Source organism: Manacus vitellinus, unplaced genomic scaffold, assembly GCF_001715985.3.
Source record: "Manacus vitellinus isolate BGI_N305 unplaced genomic scaffold, ASM171598v3 ctg7180002429378_pilon, whole genome shotgun sequence".
In the NCBI taxonomy this organism is placed as follows: Eukaryota; Metazoa; Chordata; class Aves; order Passeriformes; family Pipridae; genus Manacus; species Manacus vitellinus.
This window is the reverse complement of record NW_021938030.1, coordinates 1,303-25,341: the sequence shown is the minus strand read 5'-3', so window position 1 is coordinate 25,341 and position 24,039 is coordinate 1,303. Positions and strand designations below refer to the sequence as shown.

Here is a 24,039-nt window from a genome sequence, read left to right as displayed (position 1 = left end):
AGCAATTCCTTCCCAATATCCCCTCTCTCCCTGCCCTCTGGCACTGGGAAACCATTCCCTGTGTCCTGTCCCTCCCTGCCTTGTCCCCAGTCCCTCTCCAGCTCTCCTGGAGCCCCTTTAGGCCCTGGGAAGTAGAAGAGAACTGGATGCCCAGCCGTGCCCCAGCCAACTGTGCCACCCCCCTGTTATTGATCCGGAGATAAAACCCAGGAGGTTATTTTTAACCTGCTGAATTATGCACAAAGCTGCATGAATATTTAGCATAGCTGAGTGGAGATGGATTAGATTTCCCTCTCTATTCCCTTCCTTTGAAAGAAACTCTCTTTTCCTTTCCCAGTGTTGCAGCTTTTCTGTAGTTCCTCCAAGCCCGTCCTGAGATACGCGGCCGTTCGCACCCTGAACAAAGTGAGTGCTCCCAAAACCTCTGAGCTACCTCAAGTTTTAACCTCCACACCACCCCAATGATGTGATTACTCTACCTGGAGCTGCTCCAGGCTGGAGAATTGCCTTTCCCATGCTGGATATCCTGGGGTGTCAGAAATCCTTTCTGCATCCAGGCCACGCTTGCTCATTTTTGGACCGCAGGCAGGGGATACAACGAGCTGTGGTTTGGTAACTTGTGAGCTCTCAGCTGTGAGGAAGCAGAGTGCTGGCTATTTAACCCTGCAAAATCCGTGGGAAGGAAGTAACACCTTGATTTCAGAGCTGCACAGCAGCACTTTGTGACTCAAAGTCACTCGAAATGCTGACGCAAAAGAACCCGCGCGTTACGTCAAAATCTTCGAGCCGAGCCTCGCTCGCACCCGAAATCTTTGGCCTTTGGGATGTTGCTGCCATGTAACTGGGACTCTGCCTTTCCTTGCAGGTGGCCATGAAACATCCCTCTGCAGTCACTGCCTGCAACCTGGACCTGGAGAACCTGATCACCGACTCCAACCGCAGCATCGCCACCTTGGCCATCACCACGCTGCTCAAGACGGGCAGCGAGAGCAGCGTGGACAGGCTCATGAAGCAGATCTCCTCCTTCGTGTCAGAGATCTCAGATGAGTTTAAGGTGTGCCACTGGAGGCCTCTGCTCTTGCCACCTGCAGGTTTTTCTCCCATTTCTTGTTTTTTACGAAGCTTTTCCCGTCGTTGTTTTATTTTTAATCCGGCCGTGGCTTGGTCTGCTAGAGCACAGCCAGGTTGAAGTTGGGGTGTAATGCTCTGCTTTCCAGCTTAAATATCCTCTGTCCTTTCCTCCCAAAAAGGATAAATGTCCTTTGGTGGATTCCTGGCTCTGCCCTTTCCTCTCAGCACTCCAAGAAAGAATAATTGTTATTTGGTGAATTCCTGACTCTGTCCTTTCTTCCCAGCACTCCAGGAAAGGATAAATATCCTTTGGTGGATTCCTGGCTCTGTCCTTTCCTGTCACCACCCCAAGAAAGGATAAATATCCTTTGGTGGATTCCTGACTCTGCCCTTTCCTCCCAGCACTCCAGGAAAGGATAAATATCCTTTGGTGGATTCCTGGCTCTGTCCTTTCTTCCCACCATTCCAAGAAGGGCTAGAGTTGTCATTTGGTGGATTCCATGTTGTGTCCTTTTCCTCCCAAGCACTCCAGGAAAGGATAAATATTCTTTGGTGGATTCCTGGCTCTGTCCTTTCCTCCCAGCACTTCAGGAGAGGATAAATGTCATTTGGTGGATTCCTGGCTCTGCCCTTTCTTCCCAACTCTCCAAGAAAGGATAAATGTCCTTTGGTGGATTCCTGGCTCCTGTGCAATATCCTGCAAAACCTTATCCCACCTTCTGGTTTCCTCTTTGGGGAGGAAGAGGGATTTTAACTGTCCTGGTTGAACCTGTATCATTTCAGTCTGATACATATTTAGCAAACAGCACGAATTATGAAATTTCTACCTAGTTTTTAAAGTTTATAAATATATAATACTTCAGGGTTATAAATTCTGGTAATAAATTGGTTCAGGATGGATCACCTGTCCCTTTTCCATCATGGAGGTGCCCTGAGGAGCACAGCAGAGTCACTGTGTGCTCACAGTGGCCTTAAATTCTTGTTTTTAATGAGAAAATTAAATACCAGACAAATTTGAAATTGGAAGAGGGTTTTCAAGGCAAAAAAGACTTGGGAGGTTAAGATCAGGTTTGTAGTCCATCCCAAATTCCAGTCCCTCTAGCAAAGCCAGGCTGACAGGAGGTTGTTACTCTGAGAATCCACCACCTGATTTTTATCCTTGGCCATGAACTTCATCAAATTGAGATAAAACCCCACGTTTTCCATGGAAAACCAACCCTGAGTGCTGTCCTCGTGTGTTGCTCTGCAGGTGGTGGTGGTGCAGGCCATCAGTGCCCTGTGCCAGAAGTACCCTCGGAAGCACAGCGTCATGATGACCTTCCTGTCCAACATGCTCAGGGATGATGTACGTGGGGCACCTGGAGCAGGGGGCACTGGGGGGCTCTGGTTTGGGGGGTGAAGGGTCTCCTGGGTCAGATGGAAAGTGCAAGGGCTGAAGGGTCTCCTGTGTGGGATGTGGATGATGGAAAGTGCAGGGACTGAAGGGTGTCCTGTGTGGGATGTGGATCCTGGAAAGTGCAGGGACTGAAGGGTCTCCTCCTGAATGTGGATCCTGGAAAGTGCAGGGACTGGAGGGTCTCCTGGGTCAGATGTGGGCCCTGGAAAGTGCAGGGACTGAAGGGTCTCCTCTGAAATGTGGATGATGGAAAGTGCAGGGACTGAAGGGTCTCCTGTGTGGGATATGGATGATGGAAAGTGCAGGGACTGAAGGATCTCCTGGGTCAGATGTGGATCCTGGAAAGTGCAGGGACTGAAGGGTCTCCTGTCAGATGTGGATCCTGGAAAGTGCAGGGACTGAAGGGTCTCCTGTGTGGGATGTGGATCCTGGAAAGTGCAGGGACTGAAGGGTCTCCTCCCAAATGTGGATCCTGGAAAGTGCAGGGACTGAAGGGTCTCCTCTCAGATGTGGATGATGGAAAGTGCAGGGACTGAAGGGTCTCCTGTGTGGGATGTGGATCCTGGAAAGTGCAGGGACTAAAGGATGTCCTGTGTGGAATGTGGATCCTGGAAAGTGCAGGGACTGAAGGATCTCCTCCCAAATGTGGATCCTGGAAAGTGCAGGGACTAAAGGATGTCCTGTGTGGAATGTGGATCCTGGAAAGTGCAGGGACTGAAGGGTCTCCTCCCAGATGTGGATCCTGGAAAGTGCAGGGACTGAAGGGTCTCCTCCCAAATGTGGATCCTGGAAAGTGCAGGGACTGAAGGGTGTCCTCTCAGATGTGCTATGGAAGGTGCAGGGACTGGAGGGTCTCCTGTGTGGGATGTGGATCCTGGAAAGTGCAGGGACTGAAGGATGTCCTGTGTGGGATGTGGATCATGGAAAGAATAGAAGTATTTTACAGACTAGAAGTATCTTAGAGAATATTTTACGGACTTGAAGTATTTTACAGCATAAAATATTTTGCAGGATGTTTTACAGAATTTTTGAAGGGTTTTACAGAATTTTTAAAATATTTTATGGGTTTTCTAAAGGATTTTACAGATTTATTTTTTTTTAAGGATTTTACAGAATTTCTAAACGATTTCATGGAATTTTTTTAGAGATCTTACAGGATTTTTAAAGGATTTTGCAAATTTTTTTTAAGGATTTTACAGAATTTTTAAAGGATTTTCTGGAATTTTTTTAAAGATCTTACAGGATTTTTAAAGGATTTTGCAAATTGGTTTTTTTAAGGATTTTACAGAATATTTGAACGATTTTATGGAATTTTTTAAAAGGATTTTACAGAATTTTTTAAGGATTTTAGAGAGCAGAAGTATTTTACAGACTAGAAGTATCTTACAGAATATTTTACGGACTTGAAGTATTTTACAGCATAAAATATTTTGCAGGATATTTTACAGAATTTTTGAAGGGTTTTACAGAATTTTAAAAATATTTTATGGGTTTTTTAAAGGATTTTACAGATTTATTTTTGTTTAAGGATTTTACAGAATTTTTAAATGATTTTATGGAATTTTTTTTTAAAGATTTTACAGGATTTTTAAAGGATTTTGCGAATTGTTTTTTTTAAGGATTTTACAGAATTTTTGAATGATTTTATGGAATGTTTTTTAAAAGATCTTATAGGATTTTTAAAGGATTTTAGAGAATTTATTTTAAAGATTTTACAGAATTTCTAAGCGATTTTATGGAATTTTTTTGAAAGATCTTACAGGATTTTTAAAGGATTTTGCGAATTGTTTTTTTTAAGGATTTTACAGAATCTTCAAAAGATTTTATGGAATTTTTTTTAAGGATTTTACAGAATTTTTAAATAATTTCATGGAATTTTTTTTAAAGATTTTACAGGATTTTTAAAGGATTTTGCAAATTGGTTTTTTTAAGGATTTTACAGAATTTTTAAACTATTTTATGGAATTTTTTTAAAAAGATTTTACAGGATTTTTAAAGGATTTTGCGAATCATTTTTTTTTAAGGATTTTACAGAATTTTTAAACGATTTTATGGAACTTTTTTAAAGGATTTTACAGAATTTTTTAAGGATTTTGCGAATCTTTTTTTTTAAGGATTTTACAGAATTTTTAAACGATTTTATGGAACTTTTTTTAAAGATCTTACAGGATTTTTAAAGGATTTTGCGAATTGTTTTTTTTAAGGATTTTACAGAATCTTCAAAAGATTTTATGGAATTTTTTTTAAGGATTTTACAGAATTTTTGAACGATTTTATGGAATTTTTAAAAGGATTTTACAGAATTTTTTAAGGATTTTTGCAAATCTTTTTTTTTTAAGGATTTTACAGAATTTTTAAACGATTTCATGGAATTTTTTTAAAGATCTTACAGGATTTTTAAAGGATTTTGCGAATTGGGTTTTTTTTAAGGATTTTACAGAATTTTCCCCCTGCAGTCCCAAAATGGTAAAACCCCAGGGGGTGGTGACCCTTGAAGTTTTGAGGTTTTACCCAACGGGCCCTTCTGCAAAAATAGAAACATATTGAAATAGAGAATGAAATAAAATATTAGATATTTAGCTGTGAAGGTGTGACTTTGCAAAATGTAAAACTGCTTAAAAGCCTCTGACCAAACTGTGGGCAATTGAGATAAAAAGCTTAGAGAACAGGGAAAAGCTTTTAGCACGTAGAGAAGGGTGTATAACCTGAAACTGTTTGAAGTGATAAAACTTTAGGTAACTACTCTATAATGGTAAGAATAGGAGGTAAAACTGTCTATTTAGATAAAGCAAACTGCAAAGGAGTGTATGTGTATAACCTGAAACTGTTTGAAGTGATAAAACTTTAGGTAACTACTCCATAATGGAAAGAAAAGGAGGTAAAACTAGATGTCTATTTAGATAAGACAGACTGCACAAAGAGTGTGTGTAAAGATAATTTTGAGCTTGCTACTTTCAAACTGTGTAAAAGGCCATGTTATTTCTTGGCTCGGGGCAGTGCTCTGGGGGAGAACACCTGCCCCTTTTGCATCTCCCCGGCCGTAATAAAAGTGCTTTTCAGATTGGCAGAGGTTTCTTTGAATCAGTATTCCAAGCAGAACGGAAGAGAAGGTTGTTGTGGAGAGACAACAACGGGTTGGGAGGGGGTTTGGCCGAGGGAATTCGATTTTTTGGGGTTCTCAAAACATGCCACCCCCTTTCCCCAGGGAGGCTTCGAGTACAAGAGGGCCATCGTGGACTGCATCATCGGCATCCTGGAGGAGAACCCCGAGAGCAAGGAGGCCGGGCTGGCCCACCTGTGCGAGTTCATCGAGGACTGCGAGCACACCGTGCTGGCCACCAAGATCCTGCACCTGCTGGGCAAGGAGGGGCCGCGCACGCCGGCCCCCTCCAAGTACATCCGCTTCATCTTCAACAGGGTGGTGCTGGAGAACGAGGCCGTCAGGGCCGGTGAGTGGCCACCGCCGCCCGGGGGGGGCTTGGGAATTCCCAGCTGGGATTTGGGAGCTGGGAATGTGGGAGGGTGATGGTTGTTGGTGTCGGCGCGAGGCCACTCCTGGTTTACGGGATTTTTTTAAGGGTTTTTTAAGGGTTGCACGGAATTTTTTTTAAGGGTTTTACAGAATTTTTAAAGGGTTTTACAGAATTTTTAAAGGGTTTTACAGAATTTTTCTAAGGATTTTACGGAATATTTTTAAGGATTTTACAGAATATTTTAAGGGCTTTACAGGGTTTTTTTAAGGATTTTATGGAATTTTTAAAAGAATTTTACAGAATTTCTCAAGGATTTTAGAGAATTTTTTTAAGGATTTTACAGAAATTTTTTTAAGGATTTTAGAGAATTTTTTTAAGGATTTTACAGGATTTTTAAACGATTTTATGGAATTTTTTAAAGGATTTTACGGAATTTTTTTAAAGGATTTTATCGAATTTTTAAAGGATTTTACGGATTTTTTTTAAGGGTTTTACAGAATTTTTTAAGGATTTTACGGATTTTTTTTAAGGGTTTTACAGAATTTTTAAAGGATTTTATGGATTTTTTTTTTAAGGATTTTACAGGAGTTTTAAAGGATTTTATGGATTTTTTTTTTTTAAGGATTTTACAGGAGTTTTAAAGGATTTTATGGAATTTTTAAAAGAATTTTACAGAATTTCTCAAGGATTTTAGAGAATTTTTTTAAGGATTTTACAGGATTTTTAAACGATTTTATGGAATTTTTTAAAGGATTTTACGGAATTTTTTTAAAGGATTTTATCAAATTTTTAAAGGATTTTACGGATTTTTTTTAAGGATTTAACAGAATATTTTTAAGGATTTTACGGATTTTTTTTAAGGGTTTTACAGAATTTTTAAAGGATTTTATGGATTTTTTTTTTTTAAGGATTTTACAGGATTTTTAAAGGATTTTATGGATTTTTTTTAAGGATTTTTCAGGAGTTTTAAAGGATTTTATGGAATTTTTAAAAGAATTTTACAGAATTTCTCAAGGATTTTAGAGAATTTTTTTAAGGATTTTACAGAAATTTTTTTAAGGATTTTACAGAAATTTTTTTTAAGGATTTTACAGAAATTTTTTTAAGGATTTTAGAGAATTTTTTTGAGGATTTTAGAGAATTTTTTTAAGGATTTTACAGGATTTTTAAACGATTTTATGGAAATTTTTTTAAGGATTTTACAGGATTTTTAAAGGATTTTATGGATTTTTTTTAAAGGATTTTATGGATTTTTTTTTAAAGGATTTTATGGATTTTTTTTTTAAAGGATTTTATGGATTTTTTTTTAAGGATTTTACAGGAGTTTTAAAGGATTTTATGGATTTTTTAAAGGATTTTACAGGATTTTTAAACGATTTTATGGAATTTTTTTTAAGGATTTTACAGGAGTTTTAAAGGATTTTATGGATTTTTTTAAAGAATTTTACAGGGGTTTTTTTAAAATGATTTTATGGAATTTTTTTAAGGACTTTACAGAATATTTTTAAGGACTCTATGGATTTTTTTAAAGGATTTTATGGATTTTTTTTAAGGATTTTACAGAATTTTTTAAGGGCTGCACAGAATTTTTAAAGGATTTTATAGATTTTTTTTTTTTTTTAAGAATTTTATAGGGGTTTTTTTAAAGGATTTTACAGAATTTTTAAAGGATTTTACAGGTTTTTCTTTTAAGGATTTTACGGAATTTTTTTCAGGATTTTACGGATTTTTTTTAAGGGTTTTAGAGAATTTTTAAAGGATTTTATGGATTTTTTTTAAGGGTTTTACAGGATTTTTAAACGATTTTATGGAAATATTTTTAAGGATTTTACAGGAGTTTTAAACGATTTTATGGATTTTTTTTTTTAAAGGATTTTATGGATTTTTTTTTAAGGATTTTACAGAATTTTTAAAGGATTTTACGGATTTTTTTTAAGGGTTTTACAGAATTTTTAAAGGATTTTATGGATTTTTTTTAAAGGATTTTATGGATTTTTTTTAGGGATTTTACAGGATTTTTAAACGATTTTATGGAAATTTTTTTAAGGATCTTACAGGATTTTTAAAGGATTTTATGGATTTTTTTTAAGGGTTTTACAGGATTTTTAAACGATTTTATGGAAATTTTTTAAGGATTTTACAGGAGTTTTAAAGGATTTTATGGACTTTTTTTTAAAGGATTTTATGGATTTTTTTTAATGATTTTACAGGATTTTTAAACGATTTTATGGAATTTTTTTTAAGGATTTTACAGAATTTTTAAAGGATTTTATGGATTTTTTTTAAAGAATTTTGTAGGGGTTTTTTTTAGGGATTTTATAGAATTTTTAAAGGATTTTAGAGAATTTCTTTAAGGATTTTACAGAAATTTTTTTAAGGATTTTACAGAAGTTTTAAAGGATTTTATGGAATTTTTTTTTAAGGATTTAACAGAATATTTTTAAGGATTTTACAGAATTTTTAAAGGATTTTATGGATTTTTTTTTTAAGGATTTTACAGAATCTTTAAAGGATTTTACAGGGGGTTTTTTTAAGGATTTTACAGGATTTTTAAAGGATTTTACAGAATTTATTAAGTATTTTAGAGAATTTTTTTTAAGGATTTTACAGAATTTTTTTTAAGGGTTTTACAGAATTTTTAAAGGATTTTATGGATTTATTTTTTTTAAGAATTTTACAGGGTTTTTTAAGAATTTTATGGATATTTTTTTTAAGGATTTTACGAGGGTTTTTAAACGATTTTACAGAATTTTTTTAAGGGTTTTACAGAATTTTTAAACGATTTTATGGATTTTTTTTAAGGATTTTAAAGGGGTTTTTTTAAGGATTTTACAGAATTTTTTAAGGATTTTACAGCCTAGAAGTATTTTACAGACTAAAAGTATTTTAGAGAAGTATTTGACAGAATAGAAGTACTTCAGGGAATATGTATTTCAGAGAATAGAAGTATTTCACAGAATAAATATTTTACAGGCTAGAAGTATTTTAAAGAATATTTTACAGGATGTATTTTACAGGATATTTTACAGGGTAGAAATATTTTACAGACTAAAAGTATTTTACAGAATGTATTTTATAGAATATTTCACAGACTAGAAGTATTTTAAACAATATTTTACAGAATATTTTACAGACTGGAACTGTTTTAAAGAATATTTCACAGGATATTTTACAGGCTAGAAATATTTTAAAGAATATTTCACAGGATATTTTACAGACAGAAAGTATTTTAAAGAATATTTCACAGGATATTTTACAGACAGAAAGTATTTTAAAGAATATTTTACAGACTAAAAGTATTTTACAGAATGTATTTTACAGAATAATTTACAGACCAGAAGTATTTCAAAGAGTATTTTACAGATTATTTTACAGACAAGAAGTATTTTAAAGAATATTTTACAGGATATTTCACAGACCAGAAGTATTTTACAGAATATTTCACAGACTGGAAGTATTTTACAGGATATTTTACAGAATGTTTTACAGACTAGAAGTATTTTAAAGAATGTATTTTACAGAATATTTTACAGGCTAGAAGTATTTTAAAGAATATTTTACAGACTAAAAGTATTTTACAGAATATTTTACAGACTAGAAGTATTTTACAGAATATTTTACAGACTAAAAGTATTTTACAGAATATTTTACAGGCTAGAAGTATTTTACAGAATATTTTACAGACTAAAAGTATTTTACAGAATATTTTACAGACTAGAAGTATTTTACAGAATATTTTACAGACTAAAAGTATTTTACAGAATATTTTACAGGCTAGAAGTATTTTACAGAGTATTTTACAGAATATTTTACAGAATATTTTACAGAATATTTTACAGAATATTTTACAGACTAGAAGTATTTTAAAGAGTATTTTAAAGAATATTTTACAGAATATTTTATAGTCTAGAAGTATTTTACAGAATATTTTACAGAATATTTTACAGAATATTTTACAGAATATTTTACAGAATATTTTAAAGAATATTTTAAAGAATATTTTACAGACTAGAAGTATTTTAAAGAGTATTTTAAAGAATATTTCACAGGCTAGAAGTATTTTAAAGAATATTTTACAGAATATTTTACATACCAGAAGTATTTTGCAAAGTATTTTACAGGATATTTTACAGACTAGAAGTATTTTAAACAATATTTTACAGAATATTTTACAGACTAGAAGTATTTTACAGAATGTATTTTACAGAATATTTTACAGAATATTTTACAGTCTAGAAGTATTTTAAAGAATATTTTACAGACTAGAAGAATTTTACAGAATATTTTACAGACTAAAAGTATTTTACAAAATGTATTTTACAGAATATTTTACAGGCTAGAAGTATTTTAAAGAATATTTTACAGGACATTTTACCGGATAAACCCCCGGATTTATCACATCCCCTGACCCACCACTGACAACACAGGAACAATTTAGCCTTTCCCTCAACTCCAGAAGGTTTTATGGGGTGGGGTGGGAAGCTGGGAATCGGGAATTTTGGGGTGCTTTGCCTTTTTTCCCCCCGGCATTCCCTGTTCTCTTCCCCGCTCTCTCTCCAGCCGCCGTCAGCGCCCTGGCAAAGTTTGGGGCCCAGAATGAGAATCTGCTTCCCAGCATCCTGGTGCTGCTGCAGAGGTGAGTTTTGGGGGGGCTGTGGGAGTGTGTGGGGGTCTGTGCAGAGCTGGGGGGGCACAACGGGAGCGGCGAGGCCGGAATTTGCGCCGGGGTCGTCGATCCCGGCGGGGGAATTGGGAGGTGTCGGTTTTGCGCCTTCCCCGCGAGGCCGGAGGGAGCAGGAACTGCTGGGAACAGGCACGGAAAAGGTGGGATGGGTTGGGGAAGTGTGGGAGTGAGCTGGTCTGGAACGTTCCTCGGTGGGTAACAAATCATGGAATCACAGAATGGTTTGATTGGAAGGGACCTTAAAGGTCATCCGGGTCCACCCACTATCCCAGGTTGCTCCAACCCAGCCTTGGACACTTCCAGGGATCCAGGGGGCAGCCACAGCTTCTCTGGGAAATCCATTCCAGCCCCTCCCCACCCTCCCAGCCAGGAATTCCTTCCCAATATCCAACCTAAATCCCTTTTAGTTTAAAACTGTTCCCCTTTATCCTGTCCCTCCCTGCCCACATAAAAACTCACTCTCCCTCTGCAGAGCTTCCCTACATGTGAATGTTATTATTTTTTAGGCACCCCTTGAAGCAACAAAATCTATTCCCAGTTTACTCATAAATAACTTCAATGTTTGCCTGAGCAGCTCTGGAGTGTTCCCATTTCAGGGCTCTTGTTAAGACATGATTTCATCTCGTTCTCCTGATGTTCCACTTGGGTTTAAACCTCAAGTTAAACTTCAGCTCCTGCCTTTCAAATTTTTTGCTTCATTTGCAAATCCCAGAATCAGCTGGGTTGGAAGGGACCTCTGAGATCATCCAGCCCAACCCTTGCTCCAACCCCGCCGTGGTTCCCAGCCCATGGCACTGATGCCACATCCAGTCTGTCCTTAAACACCTCCAGGGATGGAGAATCCCCCACTTCCCTGGGCAGCCCATTCCAATGGCTGAGCACCCTCTCTGCAAAGAAATTCTTCCTGATATCCAACCTAAACCTCCCCTGGCACAGCTGAAGACCGAGCCCTCTTGTCTTGCTGATGGTTGCCTGGGAAAAGAGCCCAACCCCCCCCGGCTCCCCCCTCCTGGCAGGGAGTTGCAGAGAGTGAGGAGGTCTCCCCTGAGCCTCCTCCTCTCCAGGCTGAGCCCCCCCAGCTCCCTCAGCCTCTCCTCCCAGCACTTGGGCTCCAGTCCCTTCCCCAGCCTGGCTGCTCTTCTCTGCCCCTGCTCCAGCCCCTCCAGGGCCTTCCTGAGCTCAGGGCCCAGAGCTGGACACAGCACTCCAGGGGTGGCCTCCCCAGCGCCCAGCCCAGGGGCACAAGCCCTGCCCTGCTCCTGCTGCCACACTCTTCCTCAGCCAGCCCAGCAGCCCTTGGCCCTCTTGCCCCCCTGGCCACCCTCGGGCTCCTCTTCAGCTCCCTGCCCGGCCCAACTCCCAGCTCCCTTCCTGCTTGGCTGCTCTCCAGCCCCTCTGGCCCAGCCTGCAGCTGCAGGGGCTTCTTGTGGCCCAAGGGCAGGACCCGGCCCTTGGCCTTGGGGAACCTCAGCCCCTTGCAATCAGCCCATGGATCCAGCCTGGCCAGGGCCCTCTGCAGAGCCCTCCTGCCTTCCAGCACATCAACACTCCCCCAGCTTGGGCTCACCTGCAATGTGCTGATGGTTCCCTCCATCCCCTCACCTAAATCATCAATAAAGACATTAAACAGGACTGGGCCCAGCGCTGATCCCTGGGGACACCACTGGCTGCCAATGCACTGAGGGAACTCTGAGTGTTGTTCCAATATCAACTCCAGCCTTTCCAGTGCCACTTTAAGCTCAGCTCTGGGCTCTCCTGGGCTGAGCCTTGCCCTGCTGTCCCCCCAAATCCAGGTGCATGATGGACAGCGACGACGAGGTGCGGGACAGAGCCACCTTCTACCTGAACGTGCTACAGCAGAGGCAGCTGGCCCTGAACGCCGCCTACATCTTCAACGGTCAGTGAGAGGGACAAAACACTTCTGAGCTCCTCTTTCACGGGTTAATTCTGGTTTTAGCCCTTGCTGAGAACGGCAGAGTCAGCCAAGTGTGGTGTGGATTGGCTGGGAAACGGGGCCGGGAGTCTGAGCTGGGCTTTTCTCACTGACTGGGCCTTCACCTGGGGCGGGTTTCTTGACCTTTGCTCCGTCTTTTTTCCGTGACAAAACAAGGAGAACACGTCTTGCTGCCAGCCTTGGCTGCAAAATTGTTTTACTATCTGTAACTGAAAGTTCATGGGAGCAGAGTGACACCTTTGAGATCCTCGCTGCGTGACTTTGCTCGAGGCAAATGTTTACCCTTGCCAGCTTTGTGTCACCTCCAGAGCAGGTTGTTTTATCCTGCCCAGTGTCTCCAAGCGCTCTGTGTGTGTTTGTCACCGGGAAAAGAGCTTTTATCACCCCTGTGGGCCCATTCCTGCTCTTCACACCCAGTTTTCCTGCCTTTTTTTTGCCTTGCAGGGCTGACAGTGTCCGTCCCTGGGATGGAGAAGGCCCTGCACCAATACACCCTGGAGCCCTCAGACAAACCCTTTGACATGAAAACAGTCCCTCTGGCCACGGCCCCAATCTTCGAGCAGAAAGCAGGTACCACTTTAGGCTGGGCCTAGATGGGGTGTAGGCCCAGCTCAGAGCCTTCAGGGCGTTGTTGTTCTCCTGATCTCATTACCAGAGGCAAGTCTATGCATAAGCAGGGTTTATTAGTTCACAGCCTTTGGAAGAACTCCCTTCCAGAAGTGCTGAGTCACTTCCCTGGCTTTCTACCACGTCCTTTTGCACAACTCCTTTTGCATTCTGACTTTGCACAGTGTTTTAAGAAAAGCTTTGTGGCTTTTTTTTTTTCCTTCCCCCCCCCCCCTTTTTTTTTACCAGGCTAAAATGTGGTTTATTTCTCTCCATAAAATCCAATATTTCCTCACAAAAATTTAAAAAAAGGATATTTCAGTGTGAGAGAAGACCTGGGCTGGAAGTGGTTTGCAGCAGGACATGTGGGGAACCAACATGTTAAGGAATTTTTGGTGGAGATATGGCAGAGTTTTGGTGTAGTTGAGAGCACAAAGCCTTTGTTTTTTCTCCCCAGAGATTGCCCTGGTGACCAACAAACCCGAGAAAGTGGCTCCTTCACGCCAGGATATATTTCAAGGTAGGAGAAGAGCAGTGAGTTTCCAGAACTTTCTGACAGGAGAGCTGGAGAGGGACTGGGGACAAGGCATGGAGAGACAGGACACAGGGAATGGCTTCCCACGGCCAGAGAGCAGGGATAGGTGGGATATTGGGAAGGAATTGCTGGCTGGGAGGGTGGGGAGAGGCTGGAATGGATTTCCCAGAGCATCTGTGGCTGCCCCTGGATCCCTGGGAGTGTCCAAGGCCAGGTTGGAGCAACCTGGGAGAGTGGGAGGTGTCCCTGCCCATGGAACTGGATGATCCTTCATTTTCCTTCCCACCCAGACCACTCTGTATGATTCCATGATCCAGCTTTTCCAACCTCCAGCTCACACAACCCTTGCTCTCCTCTCTCCATTTCCCCAGGAGCCCTCGGGGGGCTCTTCACACCCCCAGGAGCCCTCAGGAAGCTCTTCCCACCCCCAGGAGCCCTCAGGAAGCTCTTCCCACCCCACTCACTCCCAGAGGAGGACCTGGAGGGACAGGACACAGGGAATGGCTTCCCAGTGCCAGAGAGCAGGGTTAGATGGGATATTGGGAAGGAATTGCTGTCTGGGAGGGTGGGGAGGGGCTGGAATGGATTTCCCAGAGAAGCTGTGGCTGCCCCTGGATCCCTGGAAGTGTCCAAGGCCAGGCTGGAGCAACCTGGGCTAGTGGAAGGTGTCCCTGCCTTCAGTTCTCCTCCAACCCAAACCATTCCTTGATCCTGTGACGCCTTGGGATGATCCCCACGGGTGGGAGCAGCGGGCAATCCCATCCTTAACCTTCATCTTCTCCTCCCTCCCCAGAACAACTGGCAGCCATCCCAGAATTCCAGAGCCTGGGTCCTCTGTTCTGGTGCTCCGAGCCCGTCCAGCTCACGGAAGCAGAGACCGAGTACTTCGTGCGCTGCGTCAAACACGTCTTCCCGAACCACATCGTCTTCCAGGTGAGGGATCTCCCTGGCTCTTCCCGGGATGGGAGGGAGCTGGGGGGTGGCTGCTGCCTGCCAGGGGAGCGTTTTCAGGGAATAACCCTCCACGGGGAATGTTTTTGTCCTGTGCTCTGCCGCAGTTCGACTGCACCAACACGCTCAACGACCAGCTCCTGGAGAGGGTCACGGTGCAGGTGGAGCCGTCGGACGCCTACGACGTGCTCTGCTGCATCCCAGCTCCCAGCCTGGCCTACAACCAGCCTGGGATGTGCTACACCCTGGTCAGGATCCCCCAGGACGACCCCACTGCAGGTACCCCTTGGGAGGGATCATCTGTGCACCAAATCCCTCCAAGGAAGGGTTTGGAGGACACCCAAGCGTTTGGGGTTTGGCATCCCGGGATTCTCACAGGGTTTTGGGTGGAACCCAAGTGTGTGTGCAAAGGATTTGAGGTGGTTTTTAAACAGTCAGTGGTGTTGGGTGGTTAAAACTGGGATTTAAAGGAGATTTGAGAGGGTGCAGGTGGTGGAAACTGGAATTGAGTACCCGGAATGAAGGCGAGGAGCACGTGAACATTTGGGGATGGTAAAGATCAGAACCAGTCAAAGGAAAATACAAACACTAAAAAATAATGCAAATCATAAAAATATTAGTAGTCTAGGACTCTACAGAATTGACCAGTGGAATTATTCCTCTCTTTAGTGAGTTAGAATCAACTGTGACATGTAGGAATGGGATTTTCCTGGCCACGAGACTTCCCTTTCTCTCTTTTATCCCTCACCACTGGATCTGCAGTGGGTTTAACATGACTCAGCTCGTCAGTGCAGTGGTTGTTGCTTTAATAGCAGGCAAGATCAGGACTAACCAGAATTCCCTGAACTCTGCATCGTGCTCCACTTGGCCGAAATCCTGGTGGAATCCCTCCTGGATCCCACTGGGAATCAGGGTCCTTGTTATCCCACGACCCTTTGGCCTTCCCCTTAAAATCAGCGTATTTCTGATGGATACTCATTCCAGTCTCTGGGGATTTTTTGGGGGGGAAGGGAGGGCTCTGGCACTGATTATCCCAGATTTCTCTCTCTGCTTCCCAGTGTCCTGCACCTTCAGCTGCACCATGAAGTTCACGGTGCGGGACTGCGACCCCAACACGGGGGTGCCAGAGGAGGATGGCTACGAGGATGAGTACGTGGTGAGTCCAGGCTCTGCTTCCTGTTCCCCTTGCCCTGTGGAGACAGGATTGGTGGGGGCAGGCAGGGGGAAAAAAAGGAAGGAATGATTTCCACTGTTTGTTTTCACAATCAGTCTTTCCCACCCCAAGCTTTCGCACTTCTGTTTAGCGTGGAAATAGAAGTCAGGTGGTGTCAGGAAGTGTTGGGAGAAGAGAAGGATCCAGGAAAACCTTGGAGCCCCTTGCAGGGCCTAAAGGGGCTCCAGGAGAGCTGGAGAGGGACTGGGGACAAGGCCTGGAGGGACAGGACACAGGGAATGGCTTCCCAGTGCCAGAGGACAAGGATAGGTGGGATATTGGGAAGGAATTGCTGGCTGGGAGGGTGGGGAGGGGCTGGAATAGAATTCCCAGAGAAGCTGTGGCTGCCCCTGGATCCCTGGAAGTGTCCAAGGCCAGGATGGAGCAACCTGGGATAGTGGGAGGTGTCCCTGGATGGAACTGGATGATCCTTCAGTTCCCTTCCAACCCAGCCCAGTGTGATTCCATGGATCCTGAGGAAATCTCTCCCAGTGGATGCCCAGTGAGGGCTACAAAGGGCTTTAAGCCACAAAGTGAACCTGATTTTCTGTTCTCTTTTAGTCCCTTCTGTGTGGATGTTTTTCATGTTTACAAATGACCAGAATAAACCCAGTTTTTCCCCATTTTTAGGAGCCACTGTCACGTGCTTCTCCCAAAAATTCAAGCCAGGCATGGCAGAGCTGTTCTGGCAAAATGCCACTGGATCTTTCCCTTCCCAGGCTCCTTTCCTGCCACTGCCCTGAAAATCTCCCTCCCTTTCCCCCTCAGCTGGAAGACTTGGAAGTGACCGTGTCCGACCACATCCAGAAGGTTTTAAAGCCCAACTTTGCAGCGGCCTGGGAAGAAGTGGGAGATGACTTTGAGAAGGAAGAGACCTTTGCCCTCAGTTCCATCAAAACCCTTGATGGTGAGACAGACAGCCCCTCATTTGTTGGTGGTAAATCTGCCAGGCTGGGATATATATTTTTAGGGAATTAACCTGGAGGTAATTTCCTTTTTTCCATCCCTGAATGCAGAAGCTGTCAACAACATCGTGAAGTTCCTGGGAATGCAGCCCTGTGAGAGGTCGGATAAAGTGCCGGAGAACAAGAATTCCCACACTCTTTACTTGGCTGGTGAGTGTTCCCTGCTGCTGGATCCCACGTTGCCACGTCCCCACAGATTTCTGCTGAAGGAAGGGAAATTATTTGGGAGGTTCTGCTCTTGTTTTGGGAGCTTTTGCTCTGTAGAAAAGAGGGGGTTTTTTCCCTGTGAAAGGCTGCAGTGAAGCAGTAAGTTGGATCCTGCTGTCTTGGATGTGCTCAGGCTGAGCTCTGTGTCTGGGATTGGAGGAATTCTGCTCGTGGAGTCCTCTGGATTGAGAACTTCCAGAGCAGACACCCAAATAAATTCCCTGCCTGGGGTTATCTCAGAAGGGCAGTTCCAGGATCATCTCCTTCCCAAGGTCCTGTCACTAAAGACACTTCCTGGACTGCCCTGCAGCACCCACAGCTTCTCCTGGAATCAGGGAATCATTTGGGTTGGAAAAGCCCTCTGAGATCATGGAGTCCAACCAGCCCCAGCAGTGCCAAGGCCACCACTGACCATGTCCCCAAGTGCCACATCCACAGGGCTTTGAAATCCCTCCAGGGGTGGGGACTCCACCCTGTTCCAAGGCCTGACCACCCCTTCCATGAGGAAATTCCTCCTGGTGTCCAACCTGACCCTCCCCTGGCCCAGCCTGAGGCCGTTCCCTCTCCTCCTGTCCCTTGTTCCCTGGCAGCAGAGCCCGGCAGGACTTGCAGCCCAGAAGTCCCCCTGAGCCTCCTTGCTCAGGTGAGTCCCCCCCACTCCCTCAGGTAGTTCTCCAGCCCCCTTCCCAAGGCTCCTTCCCTCCCCTCACACGCTCCACCCCCCCGTGCCTTCCCTGACCGAGGATCCAGGTCCCAGCAACTGAGCACAATCCCTCCCTACCTTGCGCCACACTATTCCCAACACAATCCAGGTGCCAGTGGCCTCCTGCCCCGCTGGGCACACCCGGGCCACTGTCACCAGCCCCCCCAGGGCCTTTCCCAGCTTCCCAGCCCCTCTCCCCCCACCCTGGAGCTCCGCGGGGTCGGAGCGACCCATCGGGGCAGCGACTCCTCTGCCTCGCTGTCGGCTGCTGGCTTAGGCCTGGCTCAGAGCCTCTCCTAAGCCCAGCCCTGCCTGTCTTTGCCCCCAGGTGTGTACAGGGGTGGCTGTGACGTGCTGGTGAGGGCCAGGCTGGCGCTGGGGGACGGGGTGACCATGCAGGTGACGGTGAGGAGCAAGGACGAGGCGGCCGTCGACGTCATCCTGGCGGCCGTGGGCTGAGGCCGAGCCGGGCCCTGGCCCCTGGAGAGGCCTGGCTGTCCTTTTGCATGTGGGTTTTACTCCTCAAAAATCTGGGAAGATATTTTGTACGAGGTCCCATTCTCGGTGGCTTGGCCGTTCCCACGTCCCCTTCCCTCCGTGTCACACATTCCCACTTAATTTATGGGAAGGGAAAAGGGGGGCGTGTGCAGGTGGGTGAGGAAATGGGAGTCAGGCTTTTTTTTTTTTTTTTTTTGCCTTTTTTTTTTTGTCCAAAATCAGTTTTTATTACCAGAAAATAACCCCTGGTTCGAGCGGCGGGGTTCCTACGAATCGCTGTTAATAAAATAGAGATTTCTTGTTCTGGTTCTGCCTGGTTTTCAGCCCAGGAAAAAAAAAAAAAAAAAAAAAAACAAACCCAGCCCGTTTTGTTCAACAAAAAAAGCCCCTTATTCCCAGATTAAATTCCCAACATAGGCTGGTAAAAAAACCCACAGGGAAAACCTGCAGGTTGACGGTGCCTTCGTGGTTCTTCCTGGTGGGAAAATCCATGTGCAAAAGAGATGGAACTTCATCTCCTGAGGCAGGTTTATGTCAGGTAATTCCCAACACCGGTGCAGCCTGTACTGGGCTGGAATGGGAAACATCCCATAGCAAAAACTGGGAAGGGGAGGGGATGGAGGGACCTCTCTGCTGCTGAGCTGGTGTTTCTTTACCAAGCCAGGGTGAGGGAGGAAGGAAGAAACACTGATTTAATGCTGAGTTCACCTCTAAATCCAGGGTTAGGCCGGTCCAGAGGGTGGGAGAGCTGTTGGCATCCCGGAACTCTTTGCTTTTCCCACACCTGCCTGATGTTTTCCCGGTGTTCCAAAGGGTTTAACTGCCCGAGTGCAGCCCTGAGTTCAAAGTGTTGGCTCTGGGAGGTAAAGCCAAGGTTTTTTCCTGCCCCCCAAAGCCTGACTGGGAAGCAGAGGGCGAGAACTGGAGCGGCAGCAGCTCAGAAGGAGTTGATGAAGTTGAGGTACGAGTTCAGGAATCCCGTGGGATCCTCCAGCTGGGGATAGTGGCTGATGTGGTCATCCAGCACGGACACTGTGGACATGGGAAGCAGCTTCCTGTGGGAAGAGTGGAGCAAGGTTAGTTAAGCTTAAGCACAGGACCAGCAGCAGGCTCAGCCCAGTGCCACCAGTGAGGAGGGCAGGGCTGGGATTCCACCCAGAACGTGGATTTGGGATCAAAAAAAGCCCCAGTTGGCCAGTCTTCCGAGTGCTGGATTTCCCCCAGGTTAGTTTGGAGGAGAAAATTCCCTCAGGGATTAAATCTTCCCTCTGTGGTTTTAAAATTTGGCACTGGTTTGACTGAAAATTGTGATTTTTGGGGGTTTTTTGGTGCCTAAAATAGGGAAACAGTTCCCAAACTGCACAAGGCTCCGACTTGGAGTCACTTGGTTCCAGGTGGGAATTAAGAACAGCCTCTGTGAGAACGGGATTGGAGGGAAAGGCAGCCAAAATATCCCTTGGAATGAGGCCCCAGGGGGGCACATTCCCACTGGGTGGTGGGTGGGATCTTGCCTGTAAAGCTGGAGAAACTCCGGGTGTGGATTCACAGGGTCCAGGGGGCCGTAGATGAGATGCACTGGGAGAGAGAAGAACGAGGAATTTATGCCCAAGGACATCCCTAAATTTAGCCAAGGGCCAAATTCCCCCCTCACGTGGAGCTTGGGAAGCTTCCAGTGGAGCCCTGAGCAATCCAGGGGCTCCAACAGCCTCCGGTGTCCTGGTTGGAACTTCCCTGGAGCAGCACCTGGAATGAGCCTCTCAGGGAATGTCGCTCTGCTCAGCGGGACAAGCTTCCCTTGCCAAGGCGTGGCTGAGCCTTGAGCTGGAAGTTTGGGATGTTCCCCCTGGATTGGAGCTCCATCATCATCACCAGGATGACGGGAAGCTCCGGCGAGGAGCGGGAGGGGACAGTTCCCACCGATCCCAAGCAGGAAAGGAAGAGATTCCAGGGATTCCTACTCACGTGGGACAGAGGTGGACACCAGAGCCCCGACCCAGCGGCCACTGTGCTGCTTCCTCTCGTTGATGTACTGCAAAACACTGAGGAGAAATCCCTGGTTACAGACATTCCAGGGGTGGCACAGCCTGGGATTTGCTCCCGGGGCCACGGATGGTGAGGGGGGATCTGCATCTCCCATGGATCTCCCTGGGACAGCAGCACCACAACAGCATCCCGGAGTTCAGTGACTCGGTTCTTCCAGGGGGAGGAAAGGAGAGAAGGACACACTGAACAGGGATGCTGGACCCACAGCCAAGAGATCCTCCTGAAAGCCCAAACTGGAGCAAACAGGACCTTCCAAAACTGGAGTTAACAGTGCTTCCCAAACTGGAACAAACAGGACCTTCCCAAAATCCCAAACAAACAGGTCCTTCCCAAACTCCCAAACTGGAGCAAACAGTGCTTCCAAAACTCCCAAACTGGAGAAAAGAGGACCTTCCAAAACTGGAACAAACAGGTCCCTCCCAAACTGGTGCTTCCCAAACTCCCAAACTGGAGCAAACAGGACCTTCCCAAACTCCCCAAACTGGAGCAAACAGGACCTTCCCAAACTCCCCAAACTGGAGCAAACAGGACCTTCCCAAACTCCCCAAACTGGAGCAAACAGGACCTTCCCAAACTCCCCAAACTGGAGCAAACGGGTCCTTCCCAAACTCCCAAACTGGAGATTTGGCACTGGGACTTCTGGGAATGGCCCAGAAGATCAAGGTCATTCAAATCCAGAGGCAAAGCTCTCCTGGGACAATTCCAAGGGATCCATTCACCTGCCACAGATTTATCTCCAGTCCTTGAACACCCCCCCCCAAATCCAAGCCCTTGACTTCCAAAGATGAAAAAATTCTCACATTGGATCATTTCAAACTCAGATCCAATTCCAAACTTTATTTCCCTGCCCTGCATCATCCCAGTGGGAAATCTTGGTCCCACATCACCTTCCAGCTCTTTTTTTTTGGGATGAAGATGATCCCAGGCTCCAACAGAAGCAGCTGGAGGCTCTGGAGAGCCTCTGGATGAGCTCTGGGAATCTCGGAGCAGGTGTCCCAACTAATCCCCTGCAGGAATTCACGGTGACCTACCTGTCCATGACAAGATTCCCGTCGTTATTCCGCACCGCCGTCCACATATCCCAGAATTCCGCCTGGGAGGGCTGTGTGTGGGGCCCAAAAACTGCTCCAAGCCTGGGAAAAAAAGGGAGTTTGGAGAGGGCTTTTTTGGGGAAAAATCCCTAAAGGCAGGGCTTGGGTGGGGTTTCATTGCCTCTGGAATGTGGAATTCCAGTTCTTGTGGGAGAGAAGGAAAGCAGGGAAAAAGCCATGTGGTGGTTTATTATTAGCCCAGCCTGGAGAGGGAATGGCCTGGAAGGTCAAGGTTGAAATCCAGAGGAAAATCTCTCCTGGGATGGTGCCAGGGAATGCCCTCACCTGCCCCAACACCTGCTAATTCATGGAATCGTGGAATGGTTTGGCTTGGAAAAGACCTTAAGGATCATCCAGTTCCACGGGCAGGGACACCTCCCACTATCCCAGGTTGCTCCAACCCGGCCTTGGACACTTCCAGGGATCCAGGGGCAGCCACAGCTTCTCTGGAAATCCATCCCAGCCCTCCCCACCCTCCAGCCAGGAATCCCTTCGAATTCCCGCTTCCCTGCTCGGCTCCCATCCCTGTGGACTGTTCCCAGCTCACCCTCTGGAGAAGAAGAAGAAGTTCATCAGGCGCAGGAGGAGGGGGGACAGCAACCCCCCGTCCTGGAGGAGCTGGGGAGCAAGGAGAACAGGAGATGGGACACACGGATCAATCCTGTCTCCATGGAGAGCTTTTCCCACAATCCCTGACCCCGGAGACACCCACAAGGTCTCCTGGTGGGACACTGGTGTTTATTTGGGATACTGGGAGTCAGGCTGGACAGAGAGGGGAGCAGCTCACCTTCTGGATGAACCTGGGGTGGTATGTTTCCTGAAAAATCCCTGGAAGGAGGCGGGAAAACAGAGCTGTAAATCCACAGGTGCTTTGCTTCCCATTTCCCGGTCCCTCCCCGTCCTCGTGGGGCCATGGAATGTGGGACAGGGAGCCAGGATTGGCCTCCTAATCACGGCACCTTAATTGTGCTTCCCTTGGGATTCAGGTGAGGGAGATGGGAAGGCCACCCTATCCCACGGATCCCAATCCCATGGATCCCCATCCCGCCTCTCCAGGCGATCCTCACCTCCGTTGGATAAGCAGAGGCTGTTGATCAGGATGCTCCCGGTTTTATTGTGCTCGTACCTGGGGACACCAGAGGGGAAGGTGGAACACGTCCAGACCTCTCCAGGATCCAAGGAATGACCGCCCAGGAGGTCACAAGGACACTGCCAGGTCATCCCTGGATCCCTGCTGGGATTTGGATGGGTGGGACCCTCGGGAATGACACGCCCTTGAGAGCTCTCGGCCTTGGGAGGGACGAGGAAAAGGGGGATCCCACTGATTGCTGGGAATCATCTCCATGGGGACAACAAGAGGTGACAGGGGTTGGAATGGTGTCCACGGGGACAACAAGGGGTGCCAGGGGTTGGAAGGGTTGGAATGGTGTCCACGGGGACAACAAGGAGTGCCAGGGGTTGGAATTGTCTCCATGGGGACAACAAGGAATGCCACGGGTTGGAATGGTGTCCGTGGGGACAACAAGGAGTGCCAGGGGTTGGAATTGTCTCCACGGGGAAAAAAAGGAGTGTCAGGGGTTGGAATTGTCTCCATGGGGACAACAAGGGGTGCCAGGGGTTGGAATTGTCTCCATGGGGACAACAAGGAGTGCCAGGGATTGGAATCACCTCCATGGGGACAACAAGGACTGCCAGGGGTTGGAATTGTCTCTGTGGGGATAACAAGGAGTGTCAGGGGTTGGAATTGTCTCTGTGGGGACAACAAGGAGTGTCAGGGGTTGGAATCACCTCCATGGGGACAACAAGGAGTGCCAGGGGTTGGAATTGTCTCTGTGGGGACAACAAGGAGTGTCAGGGGTTGGAATTGTCTCTGTGGGGACAACAAGGAGTGTCAGGGGTTGGAATTGTCTCTGTGGGGACAACAAGGAGTGTCAGGGGTTGGAATTGTCTCTGTGGGGACAACAAGGAGTGTCAGGGGTTGGAATTGTCTCTGTGGGGACAACAAGGAGTGTCAGGGGTTGGAATGGTGTCCGTGGGGTGCCAGGGGTTGGAATGATCTCCATGAGGATAACAAGGAGTGCCAGGGGTTGGAATTGTCTCCATGGGGACAAAAAGGAGTGCCAGGGGTTGGAACGGTCTCCGTGGCGTGTCAAGGGTTGGAACGGTGTCCACGGGGACAAGAAGGGGTGCCAGGGATTGGAATGGTCTCCGTGGTGCGTCAAGGGTTGGAATGGTGTCCATGGGGTGCCAGGGGTTGGAATGACCTGTGGAGCAGCTCCTGGGCCACCGTGTCCCCGTAGTCGTGGGCCAGGAGGTTGATCCGGTGGCGCTGGAGGCCGAGGTGCCGCGCGAGCCCTTCCACGACGTCGGCCTGCTCGAAGATGGAATAGCGGTGGGGCCTCTGGAAAAGCGGGAGAGGGGCCCCGGTGAGAGCCTGAGCCCACAAATCCCGGGAGAAACCCCCAAATGGGATGGAAAACAGGAGTTTGTGACCCTGGATTGAGCAATGGGATGTCCTGGATCACCCGTGGTGTCCACATTGTTCGTGCTCCAAAGGGATCAAGGAATGCTTTGGGATCATCAAACCCCACAAATTCCAGGAGAAAGCCCCAAATGGAGGAATATCAACAGGAGACCAGCAGTTTGTGA

The 24,039-nt window shown here is 46.0% G+C and overlaps 2 protein-coding genes across 2 annotated transcripts; one reads left to right on the top strand and one right to left on the bottom strand.

Annotated features, from left to right (window-relative positions):
* Positions 1–306: 306 nt before the first annotated feature.
* Positions 307–18,439, top strand: LOC108639356 (coatomer subunit gamma-2). Its single transcript, XM_029965606.1, has 14 exons — positions 307–405; positions 866–1,054; positions 2,321–2,416; positions 5,673–5,916; positions 10,501–10,576; positions 12,418–12,521; positions 13,023–13,148; positions 13,642–13,704; positions 14,513–14,652; positions 14,778–14,949; positions 15,729–15,826; positions 16,652–16,790; positions 16,900–16,998; positions 18,087–18,439. The coding sequence occupies exons 2-14, from the start codon at positions 872–874 to the stop codon at positions 18,215–18,217; spliced, it is 1,671 nt and encodes a 556-aa protein (XP_029821466.1). The 5' UTR covers positions 307–405; positions 866–871; the 3' UTR covers positions 18,218–18,439.
* Positions 18,440–18,733: 294 nt separating this feature from the next.
* LOC115308078 (mesoderm-specific transcript homolog protein-like) lies at positions 18,734–22,433 on the bottom strand. Its single transcript, XM_029965614.1, has 7 exons — positions 22,409–22,433; positions 22,178–22,218; positions 21,938–22,008; positions 21,331–21,432; positions 20,219–20,295; positions 19,768–19,831; positions 18,734–19,311 (listed from the first exon to the last, which is right to left on the bottom strand). Exons 1-7 carry the CDS (start codon positions 22,431–22,433, stop codon positions 19,194–19,196), a joined length of 498 nt encoding a protein of 165 aa, XP_029821474.1. The 3' UTR covers positions 18,734–19,193.
* Positions 22,434–24,039: the final 1,606 nt, after the last annotated feature.